The 21,318-nt window shown below is 37.7% G+C and overlaps 3 protein-coding genes across 4 annotated transcripts; 1 reads left to right on the top strand and 2 right to left on the bottom strand.

The window, feature by feature from the left end:
* Positions 1 to 833: 833 nt before the first annotated feature.
* On the bottom strand, positions 834 to 11,136 carry LOC132104266 (protein argonaute-2-like). 2 transcript variants are annotated; one of them, XM_059509600.1, is made up of 20 exons: positions 10,875 to 11,136; positions 9,253 to 9,300; positions 8,222 to 8,402; positions 8,005 to 8,125; positions 7,670 to 7,851; positions 7,428 to 7,564; positions 7,209 to 7,343; positions 7,038 to 7,125; positions 6,769 to 6,916; positions 6,569 to 6,688; positions 6,367 to 6,489; positions 6,124 to 6,257; positions 5,846 to 6,030; positions 5,596 to 5,755; positions 5,342 to 5,432; positions 2,573 to 2,767; positions 2,344 to 2,478; positions 2,138 to 2,239; positions 1,727 to 1,926; positions 834 to 1,337 (listed from the first exon to the last, which is right to left on the bottom strand). In XM_059509600.1, the coding sequence occupies exons 1-20, from the start codon at positions 10,897 to 10,899 to the stop codon at positions 1,229 to 1,231; spliced, it is 2,619 nt and encodes an 872-aa protein (XP_059365583.1). In that variant the 5' UTR covers positions 10,900 to 11,136; the 3' UTR covers positions 834 to 1,228. The 2 variants fall into 2 exon arrangements, with proteins under 2 accessions (XP_059365583.1, XP_059365584.1); XM_059509601.1 differs by having other exon boundaries at positions 2,344 to 2,499.
* A 1,704-nt stretch (positions 11,137 to 12,840) lies between these two features.
* LOC132104704 (homeobox protein Dlx5a-like) lies at positions 12,841 to 14,887 on the top strand. The gene is made up of 3 exons (XM_059510265.1): positions 12,841 to 13,306; positions 13,813 to 13,997; positions 14,280 to 14,887. The coding sequence occupies exons 1-3, from the start codon at positions 12,952 to 12,954 to the stop codon at positions 14,589 to 14,591; spliced, it is 852 nt and encodes a 283-aa protein (XP_059366248.1). The 5' UTR covers positions 12,841 to 12,951; the 3' UTR covers positions 14,592 to 14,887.
* A 3,018-nt stretch (positions 14,888 to 17,905) lies between these two features.
* Positions 17,906 to 21,270, bottom strand: dlx6a (distal-less homeobox 6a). Its single transcript, XM_059509611.1, has 3 exons — positions 19,487 to 21,270; positions 18,832 to 19,025; positions 17,906 to 18,600 (listed from the first exon to the last, which is right to left on the bottom strand). Exons 1-3 carry the CDS (start codon positions 19,794 to 19,796, stop codon positions 18,361 to 18,363), a joined length of 744 nt encoding a protein of 247 aa, XP_059365594.1. The 5' UTR covers positions 19,797 to 21,270; the 3' UTR covers positions 17,906 to 18,360.
* Positions 21,271 to 21,318: the final 48 nt, after the last annotated feature.

Below are 21,318 nucleotides of genomic sequence, written 5' to 3' on the forward strand. Positions count from 1 at the left end.
TAGTACAGTCAAACTTCACTGTTGGAAACAGAGCACAGAACCAAGCCAATCACAGGGCTGCAGATTCCCCGATATTCAGCATAAAACTGGCTTTGTCTTTCAATGTGGAGAAGATTTTTGACAATATCAAAATGAAAATTTCAGAACAGGTGCTTAAAGTAAAAAGTGATGGTATTTTTTTCGTCAAGGGAGTTTTTGAAACTTAACTCATAAACCCAACCCACTGAAACCTTAGGTTACAATCAAAGAGAACAATAAAAGAGAAATGCTCATGGAATTTAGAATTTACACACAAGATAATCTCATCATCTAAATGCTAAGAGCCCCAAAATATTAGTACTTTTCAGGACAATTATCCATATTTCAGAGCTGTTTCCGCACAGAGAACCCTGGCACAGGTACGTAGAGCGTCACTGATGAGAACCAGTCTCATATGAGCGGCAAGGCGCCAGAAAACTGATTGTCAGAACAATTCCTACATTCTCACTTCCAAATGCATTCTTGATTCTGCACATACTGTGTTCAAATTTCATGATACAAGCACATGGTAGTGCTCGGTCGGTCATGTCATTGACGGACTCATACAGTAGGATGACTGAGCCCAGGACTGAACAGTAAATGACAACATGATAAAAAAAAAAAATAAAAAAAAAAATCATCACATTAGCACAAATATATGAAACAAAACAGGATAAGTACTTTTGTCCTGAAGTCCCCCATCTGGTCAGTGCACTTGCTTTTACTGATAAATAATTTAGCTGTGGAAACTGCATCTCTACAACCCCTAAACCTGATCTGTGTTGTCCTAAACTAACCCGAACCCATTGTTTTGATGAGTCTCCATCACCAGCCTTGGTGATAGTACTGAATCAAGCAAATGTAACTTTCAGTGTAAAAATAGTTTGAATTTTTGGATTGACTATGTAAACATGTTAACCTCTAATCTGACATGCATATATACAACAGAGACACATAACCATGCCCACTACACCAAAAAAAAAAAAAAAAATCATAATAAAAAAAATAATAATTACAGTTCTAAAATCATGGATATTTATGATGTATGGAAATTGACTTCATGGGCAATTTGAAAACTAACAGCATGGGGATTCTTGTTTTTCCCCCCACTGAAGGATCTCATTTATACAACTGAGGGAAACACACAAAAATGCACACAGACACACACACCGTGCTGTTTCCAGGATGTAGGGCTTGTTTCTGGCTATGTTCAGGCAAAGTACATGGTGCGCATTGTGTCCTGGTGTATTTGCACAGCTTTGGCCAGGGCTTGTTGGTCTCTGCCATTACTCTGACCTGATGTGTGACTGCCTTCAGCACTGCCGGCAAAAAATTACAACACACATAAAATCAGATCTATTGGGATAACAATGAATAAGGTCTTGCATTATATAAAAGAAAAAAAGTCACATCCAGTTGTGTAAGAAAAAAGTGAATTAACGGAGTTGTAAGCATTAAGGACTTATTTTAGCATACTTTATAGAGCAGAAACAGGATGTTGCAATCCAAAGAAAATGTATACCAAACAAGACTATATAGCCTTCTCTACATGTCATCATGTTACTTATTCAATAATAAAAGCTTGGATAATCTAGGTTCACTGAAAAAAACATTAAATAAACAAAACTTTAGGACAGTTTCTTTCTCTTTAGTTTCTCTGTAATAAAACCATGTAATTTACTCTGTCCAAGTTAGTAAGACTTGGTACCTGTCGTGTTCTTTGTCAACCAAGTGGTAGCGAGCACGGAACGCCACCAGGTGGGCATAATAGGCTGGTGCAGGAATGGAGACAGAGCGGGTGCAGCGCACGTAGGTGTGGCACAGCTGGTAGGTGAGGACCTGCAGCTCATCAGAGGTGAAATGGTTGTCATCCCACAGCACGTGGTAGTGGGACGGCCTGCTGGTTCCCTGTGGAGATTCAGCAATTATAAAGAACTGAAATCACACACTCTTAGACAAGCATAATGTTCACCAACACTAAAGCCAATTAACCTCCACACTTTTTCGGTAGCTGATGAATAGGAATAAAGCATTCATATGCACTCACTTTATATATAATAAGTCTATGACTTCTTTATTGATCTTTCATTGGTATTCTATTTGAAATATTCAATAGTACCTGAATTCCGGCATGACTGCAAAGATAAAAGTCAAACTCAGATGGATGAGTAATTTTGGTGTCAACTGTGGTGCCAGCAGGGATGTTGCCACTCTTTCCAACCTTGGATATAAACAGCAAATTTGAAAGGCAAGTTTAAAAGACATTAACTCCTGGGCCTATCCAGGGACTCCTGTATAGAGATAAAATCCTGTGCATTAACCAACCCGCTCATTCCTGTCCATGCAGAAGAGCCTGGTGTGGTGTCTCTTCTGCACTACTACGAAGGTGATGCCTGGTTGATAATCTTTCTCCAGCTTGATGCAGGCCTCACGAATAGCCAGCAGTTCATGCTGCAGAACCTGCATAGACAAAGCCGGAGACTGAAGATTAAATGAAATGTGTTAGGACCAATCAGCTAGCATTGGCAAAAAAAAGTGCAGGCCCGCAATCTACCTGGTTGAACTGGCCCTCTGAAATGCCGTCTCGGTAGTAGATGATGCGCGTTGGTTTAAAGCGTGTGGATTTGTAGAACTGGATCAGCAGCTCTCTCACCATGGTGGCCAGATCTTGAATGATGTCCTGACGGTGCTGCTGCACCCGCACCGTAGCACAGTATCGACTCGGGTGGGCATCCATACTGCCAACAACCTAAATATTATATTTTAAAAATAAATAAATAAAATGTGTTATTATCAAGCAGGGATGTAACAACTGATGTAACTGTATGGATGATAAATCATTTTACAATTCCCCATGGTTAGTATTAGTTTCATATTTTAATTATCATTAAACCTTTATTAGGATTACCTCGATTTGAGCAACTCACAATAAATAAATACTGTCAAGCACAAAGCACCGTTTTAAGTAACAGTAACCCTCACGTGAGCACAGCATGCAGAGTAGTTTCGTTTTGAGTGTAAACAGGGCGGAGGGGCGAGAGGTTTTAAAAGAGTGCTAAGGGGATTATACAAATGAATAAATTAATTATATGAATGTACCTCTGAAGGTTCTGACTGTCTTCAGAAACATTTCAATGGTATTTTGTTTTCATCTTCGCTCAACGTTATACCTAAAGGATGTGTTCTTAATTGCAATACTGCTTTGTCCACGTAGGTTACGGGAAATTGGCTCTAATTGATCTTTTCCATAAGCGCCACCTGCTGTCAGCGAGTGGATTTACAGAGATTATATTTACATCAAGTCTGTGTGCAGTTTCTGTCTGGGCAAAAACGCACCAAATTTCATGCCCTGCTGTAAATTTTGACCAGTTGATGAAAACAAGCTTATGTGGACTCAACACTTTATTTACTTATGGAGCAGATAAAATACATATAATAATTTATTAATAAATTATTATCAATTATATATATACACAATCATTTTAACCTAACCATTTTCTTTATTTAAAGGCTGAAATGTGAGGTTTACCTTTTTGTGAAACTTTTTCAAAGCTTTATTTGAACATTTATATTTGATATTTGAACATCCTATTGTTGTCAAAGTTGTCATTTAAAATCCTAACATCATTGGTAATGTTATTGTTAGTGATTATGCAAACAAAAAGTCATTATTTGATGTTTGTTGGTGATGTTTGTTTTCTGAACCTCTCCAGCACATTTTAATAATACTGTGCTAATACTGATAACCATGATAATTTTGGTCACTATAATTGTGATAAGAAATTTTCATACCGTTACATCCCTATTAGGGCTGGGTATCGATTCAGATGTCCCGATTCGATTCGATTTCGATTCTCAAGCTCTTGATACAAATCGATTCTCAAATTTTTTTTTTTATTACATTCAGTGAAAATATTTTTAATACAAATACTATTGATATTTCTAAAAAAAAAAGAAATTGAACAGTAAACATCAGTTTACAAATGAATTAATCAAAACAGAAAATTAAGAACATCGGTATTTTAAACCTATTCTTTTTTTGTATAGGATCCTTTTTGAACAATAATAGGGCCCTATAAAATGTTCTTATTTTTTCTAGTAATCAGATGAAGGCATGAAACATTAAATTTATCCTAATCAAATGAATACTATACACTTACTTTTTTGGCAAACAAAGTGCTGCACAACAGAGGTTTACTGTTAAAATTAAAAAAGAAAACAAATGTGATTATTCCTTTTAAAATAAAGATTTATTAATACGCTTTAGCAGTAGTAGCATTAAGTCTTAAGACTGCTAAATAGTAATGTATTCTGACGTTTCTTAATGTTAAACTATACTTTTATTTTGACGGGTTGCCATGAGGAACTTGCAGCTGCTGTGTATTCATATTATCAAAGTGAAACAGCAGAAGCTGAAAACACTGCGAACGTCGTCCACGCTATAGTATGTGTGTAAGTTACATTGGTAAACAAAACGTGTGCCCGGCCTTTCATTCATTGATTACAGAAATCATGGCACCTTATGCGTGATATCAAATGCTTCTGCAGATTTATAGTATTCCTATTGCATTTCACCTGAGCATTGCGAATCAGGCGTATGGCTTTGTTCTTGGTTCTAATCACCAGTATCTCCGCCATGATAAGCATTGAATGAATGACAGGCTTTCCGTTGTAACATCACGCAAGGTAAATAAAGGTGACATCTAGTGGAGAAGAGTAATGATAAGATTCATGTTAATCAGATCTTGTTTTAAATGTGCGCTGAAATAAATACCAGAAAAGATTGATTCGTGGCTTTTGAGAATCGACGTCATTTAAAAAAAAAAAAACATAAATCGAAAAATCTTTTTTTTTTTTTTGCACAGCCCTAATCCCTATTGTCAAGTCAAGTGACCTTTATTGTCATTCGCTATATGTGGAGACAGATGAAAGAAAATGTCGTGCCCCACAGCGGTGCTACTCATGTAAACGTATGTGAACAAACATGGACATGTACACAAATCATAAAAAGGTATCTAAAAATATAACCTATAAAGATCTACATATACCTATATGTTATGTATATATAGGTTATGCCATACAAGTATATAGCTTTACAACTTATATAAACATACACATGACTAACATAAATATTATTATTATTATTTAGAAGGCCCCCTAGCTCTAGGATGTCAAAAGCCTTATTAAAGACTTTTGAGATTATATGACATGGCTTAAAATTGTGTACAAGTAGTAGATTGGTAACACTTGTGGTATTAGTGCTAATTGGCACTATGCAATTAACATAATCAACCTTAAAATATCAGAGTCTTGTCAGGCTTACAGCAGCAATTGAGGGTTTCTTGCCATCTCCAGCTGGTGGATGAGTCACATCTGCACCCAGAAAGATGACTGGTTGCTGAAACACCAAGGGCCTAAAGACATAAACAGTGATAAAGCAATGCAGAAAAGTGTAGAGATCACTGTACTTTCTGGTCAAGTTTCATGGGAAAGCAGCCCAGGCATTACCAAATCTGCATTAGAAAAAGTGCCTTAAGCTTTTTGCATGTCAAAGGCTTTTGAAAAAGCTGACCTCACCTGCCCTGTGGAAGAAGAATGTTATTGACTCCACCCAGTTTGACATTTATCTTGAGGCAGAGGTTGGAAAGGGTCTGAGGTGTGGTCTTCTGCACATTCTTCACCTGGACACACTGCGTGGCCATGCCAAGAACAGTGTCTCCAACACGCTTCACCTCAGCTATGAGAATTGACAGTGTTTAGAACATTACAACTTTACAAACACACTGAAAATAAAAATACTAAAGAAAACCGACAGGTGTTAAATTACCATAAACGGGGGTCTTCCCAGGTAGGATGACAACCACCAGCTGTAAGCCTTGGTAAGTGTATTTGAGGTGTTTGAACATGGGCTCTACACTGTCTGCTCCCTGGGCATATTTGCAAAAGCACGGCTGGCCCTGAATGGGCATGCCAGCATCACGTGATATTTTACGGAGCTGGTCAGTAAATGCCCTAGAAAAAACAAACAAAGGATTCGACCATGTAAGGGTCTGAACATTGATTCAACCCAAATACTTCTCCAGATCCAGGTCAAAGCTGGCTTACTTCAGAAGAAGTTCTGTACACTGCCTCTGTGGGGCAAAGCAGGCGATAGCCCACACTTTGATCTCAATCCCTGTGTGGAACTGCTTGTTCCTCATGTCCCACACACCCTGGACTGGGGTTGCTATTGCTTTGTTCTAAAAAAGAGACATAGAGACATGACCAAATTAGGAAGACACATCCAGATTGGAATTCAATGACAAGGTTGGCAAGATAAATGTCAAGTTGACCAGGACAGGTTCCTACCCTTCCTCCATAGAGAATTGAAGGTGCCTGAAGGACCCGACCATTGACCTCAGTCATCTCGTCTCTTACCATAACTCCAAACTCCCGCACATAAGGATCGGTGTTGAAGTTGGCACTTCTCATCTGTCACAACCAAATGAAATCCATCATGAGGTGTGGATGAGATTTAAAAGACTGAAAAAGGACACAGAGCTGCACATACCAGTTTGCTGATCTCATCCTGACGGTCAGGAGCAGACCTGGCTGTGGCACGTATCATGGTGGAGGTCTGATTGTCTGTCAGTTTCTTGATGCATCTCTGTCCGGCTACTATATTACAGACCTGCATTTATATAAAAAAAAAATGACATTCAGAGAAAGAAATGAGAGAGAGATAGGTGGAAAAAAGCAAGCATGACCAACCTCCAGCGGAAGGTAGGTGTGTTTCTGTTCCTGACCAACTTGTAAACATGGGAGATGTGGATATAGCAGCACTAGTTTGTACTTATCCTTGAAGTACTGGGCAACAGTGCATTCAATGGTCTGACCATTCTCTTGTTGCAAAGGAAACCTAGAGACAAGCAAAATACATTTTTAAAGCATTGACTTTTAATGCTGCATCCTACAAATGAGGAATATAAAATGCATTGGCATTCATACAGATTGAGCTCTAGCCATTTAAAACATCTTACGTTTGATGGCTGGCTGGTCTTCTAGTCACATTACAAACCCTGTATTTTCTCTTCATCTGTCCACAGTGAGTGATTTCAACCTTCAGACCTGATAGGTAAAAAAAATTCAATGTTCAAAAATTAAATCCATAAAAAACATTAGGGATGTCATTAATTACTGTAATAAATCACCTTTGATTTCCTTGGTAAACTTCACTCTCTGGGAATCTGTTAAGGGCTTCTGTTGCTCTTCAATGCTTTTAAAATCCAAAACCTCACACATGAACTCAATCACAGGTTGAGCTTTGTAGAACGCAGTGGCAGACACTAAAGATAAATATTACAAAAAGATTCATATAAGAAAGGTTCAAGAAACATTTATTAATGCAGATGATGTCAGTGCACACTGACCATCAATGTTGAGCATCATCTTCCAAAGGGATGGTCGAACAGACTGATGGAAGCCAAACCAAACTTCTCTTCCTCCACCGAGGGGGTTGGAACAGCCCTCAGAGGGAGTGAAGAATGAACGTCCAACTGGGGTGTACCTGCAGACACAGCAATAACGTGTTTAAACAGCACAGTGTGCAGAAGGATGAAGTCCCCTAATAGTGATGTATGGAAAACCGAGTCAACAAAACACAGCCATTAACCTCATAGAGGGCAAATGTCTCATGACAACATCCAGAGCCTGAATAGTCTCAAAGGGGATGTTTGGTAGCCGTCCAGTCAGTGCTTCATGTAGAGCTTGCAGACTCACACAGGACACCCATTTTATAGCTACTTTAAAGCTCCTGTCTTTTCCCTCGCCTGGAATTGTGACCTCCAGCTCCACCTAAAAGAACAGTTTGGGACATCAGTATGATGTGACACTCCATAAAATGTAAAAAAATTTGTGTAGATACAGAATAAAACATTTCAGTTACTACTTTATCAAACACGAACATAAAGCCAACACAGACTTTATCGTGACTTTCCTAGTGCATACTTTGTCTCTTCCAATGGGTAAAGGCATGGCAGTGTAGAGATTCTTTCTTCCATCATACACAGGCTTTCGATCTCCAAAGATCTGTGTCTTAAAGTGCTGGACCATGTGCTCAACAATTTCACTACAAAATAAAAATTAAAAAATTAAAAAAAAAGTTAGTATAAATTTCTTTCCAAACAATCATTTGAAATTTCAAGTTTCAGGCAAAAGCTGTTACCGGTTAACTCTCCGTGGGCATTTCTCAGGCTTGATGTCTATGTCATAATGGTACACCTCCAGCTTGGGTATTTCCATTTCAAAGAAGTTGGCCTGAAGCTTGATTGTCCTACCCATTGTGCCAAAGTCTGGCCGTTGAGGTGGTTTGAAGACATACTCTTGTGCTGGAGGAGACAGGGGAGCTACGGGACAAACACAAACAATTTTATTTATTTATAACATTAGTAAGAAACATTACCTTTTTTTTGGACCAGGTCCATTATTTTAAGCTAGAAAAGTCCATTTTTAGTTCAGTGGAGCTCTGAGAAGCTTAATCCTATTAATTAGGCCCACACAAACATTTAGGTAAGACTATTAGAGCTCTGCTGTGCCACAAACTCAAGCACCCCACATTACAGAACTTCTTTTTTTTCCTATATAGAAACTAACTGGTCAACTTTAGTTTGAAAAGTAACTAACTTGCTATCAACTTCATTTTAGTTTAACTGTATCGAGAAGCAATATCTCACAGTGTTGTACCGAATATTAAAACAGAATAATTACAGCCATGTGCTCATGCACTGTTTAAAAATTTAAAAGGTGGTAATTTTCTTCCAGGACATCATACATTAACTTTTACGAACATTTCTGTTTACCCTTAAAACACAAAAAATAATTGTAAAAATAATTGCAAAAATTTAAAATACAACTTACACCCGTAAAAATAATAATAATAACAAAACGCACACGCAGAAAGTTCCTTAAATACAGTATATTATGACCTATTTTTTCACAGTGTGTTATACTGTAAGTAATAAACCTCATTTACTACTGTACTAACTTACCCAATCAGAAACTGGAAAATGAAAAATACTGAGCAATACTTGTTGAAAGGTTTTAGAGTCAAAACAACACTCTCAACAGTAAATGAAGTTGTAAGACAATCATTGCTATGGTTTAAAGCTTTAATTAAACATTTCAAGAAACTTGATAAACAGTACTGAAAATATATGCTAGGCTTTTCAACAGGCCAGCTTAGTCTGGGCTGCTTACCAGAAACATCTGACCCTGAAGGCTGCTGTCCCTGACACAGCTCAGCAGCTATAAAAGACATAATAACTGGTTTATTTCAAACAAACCTCTACATAGTGATCATGTGCAGAAACATATGTAAAATCACAAAAATACAGCCATTTAACATGAAAACTGAAAAAATTACAATTCAATTATAAAATCAAATGAAAGTAGCTGATTTAATATCCAACAGATTTAGTTGATTACAAATGTTGAGCATACAATAAAACAGGGACACACATGGTTTGTTGATTTGGGGGGAAAAACAGGTCAAGTTAATGCAACAGTGTTAAATGTATGAAAAACATTCAATGTGTAAAAGGAGGCTTGTTGGTATCTGAAGTCTTTCGCTGACAGATTTCATGAACCGTCTCACCCCATCTTATCAACCCTAAAAACACGGCAGGAAGATACTAGGGACATGAACCCATCCCACTGGGCAACAGACCTTTTACCTCCTTATCACAAACACCACACAAGCAACTCAACAACCTGCTAAACTCTCCCACACACTCAAGAACCAGGATGTCTTTTCTTTACATCACCATTTCAGATGCATATATATCAACATGGCTCTAATGCATATGATACAACAAACTCATAATTGTTATGAAACCTAAGTGGTAGCACTTTACAATAAGCACCCATTCATTAAAACCTGTTAACATAAACAGCTAAGTATTTTTACAGCATTTCTTAATGTTTATTAATAAAACACAATGCAATAACTAATGTAAACAAATTCAAACTTTTGATTTTAAAACTATTAGGACGTTGAAATTAACATCAACTAAGAATAATAAATGCTGTAGAAGCTGTGTTCAGTTTAAGCTCATGTTTACTAATGCAGTAAACTAATGTTAACTAATGGTTTCTTCATGTAAGTTTGTGACTTGAACAAAAACTGTCTCTCTTAAAATGTGTAATCCTCCTTTAGCACTTCAATACTTTAATTCTTTAAAACTTCTTTCTTAAATGTAATGAGGATACATAATACATGAAATCGTGACCTATAACAATAATACAAACAACAATTTTGCATTCATAATTTGGGTAGACACACTCAACTTTAGCTCAACATCGCGACTGTGCAAATATAAAACAAATAGACCGGGTAAATTTGCTAATTTTGGAAGCATAATAAATAATTTATCAACTAGAACTTTAGTTAGTAACTTTCAGTAATGGCTAGCTGGGAAAAAGTCAAACTGGTGCCAAAGTATCAACGATAAAACATAGAACAATTAGACCGAAACCGTTAAACTACGCTAATATCTCCAAAACTAAAATAGTTAGATAGTAAGAGCGGTTTACGTTTTAAGATCGACGCGCACATGAGTTTAACTAGCGGCTGTAAATTCAAAAGCCAGCAGGTCAACAAGCTTAGCTAGCAGGCTAACAACAATGGGCCTACACAACAAACCATCGACAGAGACGGGAAATATGACTTCAGTGCTATAAGCTAAAACTAAAAAAATACTTGAACGTTGATGTCATGTGCAGGTGAACGCCATTAAACTACATTTTTATCTTTAACAAAATCACCAGACTTATTCAGTTAGCATCCCGTCACTAACACGCTCGCTAATCATAATACTCACCACCAGCTGCTCCAATGGGATACATTTTAGACGCTTTCTGCACCACAATTCAATCGCAGACCGATACTTTTTGTTTTTCGGATGCCACGTAACACATGCGGTAACGGGAAAGATTTAATTTATTTTAAAACAGCATCAATATAAAGGACAAAAGTGAGAATAATGAGCGCGCTTAGTTCGTGGAGCACGAGAGCTCTGAGTGGCCCCATCCCATCCCCCTCACGCGAGCGCGCGCCTCTTTACCCCACTCTCACTGCTTCAAAGCACGGACACTAACATGGTATCTCCGCGTCGCATTATATTTTGTGTAAAGTATTTATTCATATTTACCAAAAGCAGTTTCAAAACAATCGTTACGTTTCATTTAACAAAGTCTTAATAAGACTGGTGGTTATGGTACGTCATTTCCGGCTTTGTTTAGCGATTAAAAAAATTATGTAGTGCATGAATGTAAAACGTTGAGGCTATATTTATTTTGTTATATTTATTGTGTATATTTTTATCGTAGTTATTTCTCGCAGTTGAGTTTTTCTGTTGTATCACAATGTAATTTGTGGATTTACTCATTTGTGGATAACTTCATTAGCATATTTTATTAATAGGACTGGGCAGTGTCAGAAACACTGTATTTTTTATTTTATTTTATTTTTTGCATCTACATTTTAAATAGGGGGAAATAGTTTCACACATTTTTTTCCTTATCCTGAGGGTTGGTTTTATCATTTGATTAAGCAGTCAAATATTATTTTAAATATATTATATAAAAAAAAAACTTTATACATAAAGTATACTTTATTTATTATGGAGACCTATTGAGTTTGGAAACATTTGCTTTAGAGCAATGAATTTTAAATGTGTAAATTGGATTTATTAACATACTGCTTCAAACTGTTTTTGTTCATACATTTTTTAGTCAAATATAATTCATTACATTGTAGCTTACAGAACCCTTAGGCCTTTATTTTAATGAAATGATTAGTCAAAGATAGGGTACAACCACTAACCACTGATTTATTACGCTACTAGACTGTCAATTTGTCAGGTTAGGCATTTTTCCTTATCATTTAGGCCTATGTCTAGTCAACACCTACATTAATGCACTGTTACAGTGATCATGCATTGTCTTGTTTGAAGATGGCTTACAGATGTTAAAGAAATTCAGGCTACCATGAGTTTATTGACTTATCTCCACTTGGTGGCACCATTTCACCACTATTGCTGACTACCTCACTGAACGCTTGCTAGATAATTATTCTCTTTAAACATTTAATGAACAACAATAGTACAAACTGGCAAAATTTTGAATCGTTATTATATTATATTGCACAGATTTGTGTCATCATCATAAAATTAAGCACACTAAACAATGTAATTTTTATGCATTGCTGCCATAAATAATTCTCAAGCACCCGCTGATGACACAGATGGACATATAGATCAAATCATATGATTTGATTTAGTGTTTAACGGTAAATTATTGTAATCTGAAAAATAATTCGAATTTTCTGGTTACAAATATGCAAAGTAATATGTATCTTAACAGACGAATAGCATATACAAACACAAAAACAACAACACCAAAAAACTGTTAATTCTGTAGAACTTCTGAGAGGATATAAGTAAACAAAACAATATCTGTATGATATATGTAATTATATCTGCCTTTAAAGTAATGTGTTTAAGGAATCAGACATTTCTGCTGCATGGTGAGAGACAGATTTACATGGAATAGATCAGCAGCCGTCTTCTTTTCGTTCAGCTGAAGGATTTATATCAAATAATAATCAATTTCCCTTACAATTTGTTTGTAAACATACCATAAATACCTCTATTAAGTTTTTTGTTTTTCTGAAACTGGTTGAACGAGTCGGGGAGTAACTGCCGTCTGCTGCGCTCCTTGGCCAATGGCACTAGATCCTCCCTGCAGTGCGTAACAGCGCAATTTAGGATTTAACCAAGTCTTTGCTGCGGGGCTTAAAGCAGTCTTCAAGAGAGACGCTTGCACACACAATGTTAGTGTAGACTCTGTGGACCCCTATAGATTCAGTCTGCCTTTTTACGTTGTCTTATCCAAACTATGACTGGAGTATTCGACAGAAGGATTCCGAGTATTAAACCTGCAGATTTTCAAAACGCTTTTCAGCTCTCTACGATGCATCATCCGTCTCAGGAATCTCCAACCCTACCGGAGTCGACAGCCACGGATTCTGGCTATTACAGCCCTGCTGGAGGAGTTCATCATGGCTATTGTTCACCGAACTCGGGCACGTATGGGAAACCTCTTAATGCCTATCAGTACCAATACCACGGAGTCAATGGATCTTCTGGAAATTACCCTGCAAAATCCTACCCTGATTACGGCTCCTACTCCACAGCATATCACCAATATGCCGGAACATATAATAGGGTGCAGTCAAAACCGAGCCCACCAGGTCAGTTATTATATAATATATTAAATAATTATTTTTGTTATTATTATAATTAATATGGTTTATTATTATTATTGTTATAGGCATAATAAACATTATCATGGTTGAGCATTATTGTTGAACATATTGTATAACCAGGGTATTACAGTTGTTTTTATTATAAGGTCTGAATTTTGTAGTCTAACTAATTTGGAGGAAAAGTTAAGCTAAATGTTAATTAATTCGAAGTGGGTTCTTTTACGATTTATTGTATTTTATGTAGCCTACGTATCCAAAACACTGCATGCGTAAAAAGATAGATTAGGCTATAGAAAATAAGAGCATGTAAAATGCGTAAATAGCCTATTTAAGAAATTATTCTCTGACAGTCAGATGTCTCAATGACTTTATGCGAGGAGCAATTTGAAAGCACTGCGGCACTTGACATAAATCACTGCAAGAATTACCAACAATCAAGGGAGTGCTTTTTTTATCCCCATGTATTTATCTAATATTTGTTCACCCGTTAGAAAAAGAAACAGCCGAGCCCGAGGTGAGGATGGTCAACGGTAAACCCAAGAAAGTCCGGAAGCCCCGCACCATCTACTCCAGTTTCCAGCTCGCTGCTCTACAGAGGAGGTTTCAGAACACGCAGTACCTCGCGCTTCCAGAGAGAGCCGAGCTCGCCGCGTCGCTGGGGCTCACACAGACACAGGTTCGACTATATTGTATTGTAATTTTATGTTATACTCAAATAATAATAGGCCTATTTGAAATTAAAATATTGATATGAACTTGCGACAACGGTGGGAATCACACAAACGCTTGTTTAACATTTAATCATCAAAGGCTGTTTAAATAATAGGCCTAAGGGATGTTAACGACATAATAAAAATATTTGTTTTTATTATTAAGGAGTATACATTTGGCAGAAACCTCTATTGTGCTTTATTGAATTCGCCCTCAGAATCTCATAAAACCTTTTGTTTCTTCACAGGTGAAAATTTGGTTCCAGAACAAGAGATCAAAACTAAAGAAGATCATGAAAAACGGCGATCTGCCTCCAGAACACAGTCCGAGCACCAGCGACCCGATGGCGTGTAATTCACCGCAGTCTCCCGCGGTCTGGGACTCACAGGGTCCTCAGAGACCTCACCATCAGCCGCAAAATATTATTACATCGACATCCCCGTTTCTGGAAAGCGCCAGCTCGTCCTGGTATTCCTCCACCGGGGCAATGAATTCTCACATTCAGGCACCCGGCACGTTACAGCACTCGTTGGCACTCGGATCAGGAACGTTGTACTGAAATTGGTTTATTATTTTAATTGTATATTGGACTGTGGTTAATTTTTTTTTTTTTTTTTTTTTGAGGAATATGCAATGTATCGATATGGCAGTCCTAGAAGAACGTGTATAATGTGTAAATTGTGTGCATGTTTGTAATTTATTGCATTTTGAAGAATTATTAAATGTTTTAAATGGACAATGGACCCAAACATTCTGAATGGTGCCTTGAATTTTGACCTCAACGCGTACATCCGACGATGTGCCAAAACATTAAGGACAACCCCAAAATAAATGTGTTTTTCTTTAATTATCAAACATTTTGTCTTCTTTAAGTTAATTTATAACTCAAAACACATCAATGCACCGGGCACTTTGTTTGGCTTTAAAGCCTTTGTGATATGCTGTTTGCTCGACTTTTCTGTGTTTGGTAAAGGGACTTGTAAAGGGACAGAAATTTTAAATGGAATTTGAGTAAATTATATTGTATTAACATTTTGAGCTCGTGTGTTGGCCGAGTCTCTATTTTATGGTAAAGAAAAAGATAAAATGTCTACAGTCAAATTTAAAAAAACAATAACAATAGGATTTGGCCTTCAGTTAATAATTACATTTAATATTTAAAAGCAGTATATTTGGTGGTTATTATTCTTAGCTAATTCCAAATAAATACATTTTCTTTTTAGATTGTTTTTTTTTAACGTTAGGATTGGTTATTTGATCTTCATCTTGATTAAAACCACACCTAACGAACGAAAATTTAGTCTGGCAAACAGTGTGCTCTGCCTTGCTGTCTTTGTGTTCCTTACAATTAGCAGCTTTGAACTGTAGTGAGGAGGCGAAGGGACGGCGCAGAGATCTGAGGCAGTCCGCATGCCTGTGGGGGCAACCCGGCTCCAGCGACCACAACCCAGCCCTGACAGATCCTCCTCCTGGAAAAATGCTGAACATCTCATTAAAACCAGTGCTAGTATTTCTACATCTGACTGCCACGACCAATCATTTAAAGGGCCACCGGGGCATGGATTCATTTGAGATTTTAATTAGAGTTGACTATGGGGATAATATTATTGTGATACCAAATTAATAATAATAAAAAAATCGGCCCAGCGAAATACTTCGTGGCTATTTATTATAGGCTACTGACAATAGGCCTATTTCCTCACAAGTCATTGGCGATCGTTTCAGTAGGCTGTTCAAAATACACATCCTTGAAAAATATGACTTAAGTCCGATTTTTCGATGACACCAGAATAAAAGTAGTCCTACTTGCTATGTTTTGAATAGCCTACTAAAATGATGGTTTAGCCTACATAGGCTACCTAAAACAAAAAGTAGAAATCGCTAGGCTATAGGCTAGCTGTACTGGGCCTTTATGGTTTTATTTGAAAGTATAACCACCGAGTCATTGTGACGAATACCCAATAGAAAACCATGACTAATTATGAGAATATCGTAGTAGCCTATGTTAATAGGCTTATACATTTTGTTGATACTATCCCTCACCCCCCTCCCAAGCAGACGTTGCGTTCACGCTCAAAACACACAGGCCATCAACTTTAACTTTGCGTCTCTTTCTATTCCACGTACACAAACACGCTACATCCCATGCCATTATATCGAGAGCCTTGTTAAATTCCAACTGAATATTTTCCACTCTACGAATTCACTGCAAACCGTGTATACATAATGACAGTTAGCTTTACTGGACACCCTCAACTGTAACACTCAACAATAATTATACTTCCACCAGGATTAGCTCCATTATCATAATCTGGACATTTACAATTATCTATCATTTGCAAAGATGCGCCTGGTTCTTGATTGCAGAAGGTTTTTTCCCTAGCTCACCATCACTAAACAGTGACAGTAATAACGGCTAATTTTGCAGGCAATATATAAGAGGTGTCGGGGTGTGCAAACACTTCCTCACCTGGATTTGCTTACTCAACCCAAGCTGTACACAGGAGCGCCCGCGTTCACAACGGTATCTCTATTGAAACCAGAGATTCTGATCTATGCCAAACAATAAATTTATCGAAGGTAAGTGTTTTATTACCATCTTGTTTTGTTGTTGGCTGATCTGAGTGTCGCTGATTGGTGGGCATTGCAATGATCTGCAGTTCTATTTGTTGGGAAAGCCACGCTATTTTAGGAAAACGTGTGACCAACAACGCTGGGATGTTGTAAACCGGTCATGATTTATATTGGCAATTATTAATATATCTATTCTTGTATAATAGTGCTTTCTCATAATTCTTAGGTTGCAGTGTCTGTCTGTCTGTGTCTGTCAGGGCCCCTCTATGTGTAGGGGCCTTAACTCTCAAGAACACATTTTGTTTTTATGATTATGCGTAATCAGTTTTGACTCAACCAAAATAAAATTTAACTGTAGTATTTTAGGTTGCAAAAAATCTCATGGTATATTTTAAAATACATTACTTGTGTAAAAATGTGTTCCTATTTCAACATAATGTTATGTTCCTATAGACAGAGCAAGCAATTAAATGAGCCATCCCAATCCGTTGATGAGGGAACCTTTTTAGAAAATCAAGCACCATTCTCTGCGGCTGGGGCATCCACGATCTGACAGCTGCAGGGGCTTCTCGTCTCCCTATTCAACATTGTAATTTTAGATAATATCCCAATCGTTCGCTCTCCTCGGCAATTTGTACATGAATAACCGAATAATTTCATCTTTTGTTTCGTCTTTGCCACTTCAAATCCAAATAAAGATGCCTTTTAGTATTAAAAGTGGTAGAAAATTACAGGTAATTATCTTTGACGGTAAAAACGCTGTAATCAGCGGGCTACATCAAAAATTACCCTAATTATGTCTGCATTTATGAGAATGGAAAAAAAAAACCCTCTCTTGGATAAAACCCATAAATTGTCCCAAATATCTCCTTCATATTGAACGAGACTGCAGCTGGATGCTTTGTTCAGGATCGATCCTGTGGCGAAAGGCATTCAGCGTCTAGCAGATCAAGGCAGAGAGAAAGGGGGGAAACATTTTGTCAATACCTTAATAATTGAGCTAGAGAAAGACAAGATGGACAAGATGCAGCTCTATTCTGTGGGAAAAACACTTTGAGAAACCACCAACTCGGGTAAGCTATTTTGTTATTGCTTCAGATAGCTTTCCAGCATGAGAAAAAATGTCATAATGTGGTGATAATTATTTACATTTTACTGTGCAAGTTGTGTAGATGTCCTACTTTTATATGCTTTATAAAGACATTATTTATTCAGTGCAGATTATTCAAATATTCAAATTCATAACAATCTAAAAAGCCTGTTTCATATTGTCTCTAAAAGAAAAAAAGGCACAACACGTAACTTGAAGTCATGTTTACTCCATTAATGACAAAACATAAAAGTTTTTGACAACTAAAATCGGACAATATATTTACAATCAGATATTTGCATGATCAGAAACATCTTACGCAAGAGGTTTGAGTTCGTTTTCAAATGCGACTCAAGCGCGTGATATGACAACGTTTCGCTTCCTGTTCCAATTTCACGTTGGCGATAAGTGTGTTTGATTACAGTCAAACGTAAGAACAGATTTTTAATAAATCCGTATATGATGCTACTGACAGTTAGTTCCATTGTCGACCTTCGCCACATCAGATGTCTTCATTCTCCAAAATAAATAGTCCCCTTAATAGGCTAGAACTAGTCTCTATTAAGGATGTTAAACCGATGACAATGTGCGTCCTAGCGCATGTGAACTGGGCGAAGACAGGATGTCAACAACAAGGCCTCTGGCCTAAAAAAGGGCTAGTTGTTTATCTCTGCATGGCGTCCTGATGAGGCGACGAGTACCAGTGTGAGTAGCCGGGCATGTAGCTGTTAGCAGACATGTTTACTCCTTTAGAGGAGGCTGAGACGTCCCAGATAGGAGGAATGGCTGGAGAGCGCGGGGACAGGGCGATGGAGCCGGGCAAAGGGTCACACTCATGAGGGTTACCGCCTTGTTTCAACAACTTCTTGAACTTGGACCTTTTGTTTTGAAACCATATCTTTACCTGAAAAAAATAAATAAATAAAAAATTAGGTAGTTAAATTGTTAAGTGAAGGTAGTATCTAATTTAGTGTAACGTGATATTTTATTTTTGTCAGGGGAAAAGAAATGTAGGCCTATTATCCACTTCCAAAATACCATTATTCCAACATTATTAATAACAACAATCAGATATAATACACAAACTAAATGAAAAGCACAGATCACTGATAATGCAAATGAGTCCACATCTCACCTGTGTCTGTGTGAGCCCGAGAGAGGCAGCCAGCTCCGCGCGCTCTGGTAGCGCCAGGTACTGAGTCTGCTGGAAACGGTGATTTAGTGCCTGGAGCTGCAAACTGGAATAAATCGTCCTCGGTTTTCTGATCTTTTTGCCTTTTCCGTTGAAACGTATTTCTCCATTTTCAATCACTGTCGTTTTCTGCTGTTCTGAAAAGGGTGAATATTGTGGAATGATTCCCGCACATAAATAGCCTATGTATAAGTCTGTATAGAATTTTTAAGGCGAATTTTTTTTTTTTTTTTGTGGAAAAAACACAAATAGTCTGTAAATGTTCTTTCAAGCACTCTATAGCATAATTACATTGTCTGTCATATTTATGAAATTGCATGTAGTGACATGTCGAGACGGAGACAATTAGATGCTAATTATACTTTGCAATGGTGGGTAGAATCACTGGCGGAACGCAATAAATAATTTTAGGAGTAGAACACCGTTATCGCTGACATAGGACGGGCAAAACTAGGAGACAACAAAAAAGAACGGGTAAGGACTTTTAACATAGAACTTACAATGCTTGTCCATGTTACATTGTATCGAAGCACAGCTTTCCTCGGTTATGTTTGCAATGAAAACGGAGCTGTATGTTTACGCATGTAAATACGCTTACCTGTGGCGTCTAACCTGGTCTGTGTTCCGCTGACGTTACTGTGGTAGGACGGCAGGTATGGACTGTGGTGGGGATGGCTTACATAGGAGTAAGGTAGCGACCTGTTATAGGAGTTTGAGCCGGAGTACGGAGAGCTATCGTGCTGATGATGATGATGAGATCCGGAATGGAGACAGTGGAGCGGATAATGGCTGGCGGCCATCGAAGGGGAGCTCTGTTGTGAGTGCGATTGCTGTCCAAACTCCATGAAAGCAGATTTTGACGAGTCTTGAGCCTCCAGACCGTCAGCCATCGCAGTCATGGTCATCATCAAATTTTCTGCTTTGAGAGCACTATCTCTGAAGTCCGAATGAGTCCTTTCGTTGTGTTCGTTTCTTTCTCTCCTTGGTTAGGAGATATTGCGTTATTATCTAAAAAATGAATCCTTTTTTTGTCCTGTAATTCTCACGCGGTATGGTGGAAGGTGGGCTTGAGTAAAGGCAGAGATTTTAAGGTGGATTCTGTTAAATTTGAGTCCTTGCTCCCAGACTTGATGCAGCCACTACAAGTAAAATGGTTTGTCTTCAAAGGGCAGCGCCTTCCGATTGGTCATTCAACCTAACGTCATCAGTTCTCTGCTTTAGCTGAGACTTCACAGCGAGTTAACCTACCTTAACAGCTCCCACCGTAGACATAACCATGTGGAGAAAAATAATGCTGGGATATCCCTCGGATATTCACTAAATTCCCAGTCAGATGTCGCGCGGAGCCATCGAAGTAATTAATCGCGCGGTTCGCAACTGCGACAGAGGTGCCAAATAACGCTATAAACCGCGCTTGTACTGCATGAATCGAACTCATTTAGGTAGAACAGAATATATTCGACAGCGACTTTATTGACTTGTGTACAACTACAAAGTGACTTTTATATGAACCTTAATCTCTTAATGCATTTACAAAACAGCAGAATCCACAATAGTAAAATAATAACACAACACAAATAAAACCACACAGTGATTTACAGTATAGAAAATATACATTAGGAGAAAATGCGCGATATCAAAATAGAAAAAGCGTAGTTTTAAGCGTCTTCAGAGAGGATTCACGTAACTACTAAACGCGCCACATATGGTAGTCAGCGAAAAGGCCCGGGTTAGTGACAGCCTTTCCTCGTAGTAATCACGAGCCAGTCACAGTTGAAAATATATGCAAATTACGAGTACAGTTTGTGGTTTGGCAAATGGCGATCACATTATAAACCACGATGTAAATATAGGCCTACCCTACAGCATGCAAAGCTTTCTTCATTCTCATCTCACTCAATTTTTATTTTACAGACAACGAGTTTCCTCATGATATGCAATAAATTTACTTTAAAGGGTAATGAAAAGGCAATTATGCTCGCAATCAGTTATCCAAATCTTCTTTGATTATCCGTTACGCTGTATTCAGACTGGCGCTATAAAATTAAGAACAATTCGTCTGTAATGATTATGGATCTTGTTTATTTGGGAGGTGGATTAAAAGTAGATATAGCATAAATTATCCGCTAATTATACACCAGTGTCGCCTCAATTATCCTCTTATCAAAAATTGTAGCCCTAAATGCAGCATTTAGTTTCAATTTTCTCCCTTTCTGTAATAAGAACTGCGTACCTTGCTATTATTACCAGGGATGTTATTTACTTTGCCGGTTTTAAGAACGCACAAGCGGCGTAGATAACCATTTTCCATGCTGGACTGAACTTGGGAGAAACAGAAAGGCAGCTGGTCGCTCTGAAAGCTTCTGGATTTCTTCTTGTAGTCAACATATTATATATTTAGAGTTCAAAGGAATTGTGCCAGGTAAGAGG

This window comes from Carassius carassius, chromosome 25 (assembly GCF_963082965.1).
Source record: "Carassius carassius chromosome 25, fCarCar2.1, whole genome shotgun sequence".
NCBI lineage: Eukaryota > Metazoa > Chordata > Actinopteri > Cypriniformes > Cyprinidae > Carassius > Carassius carassius.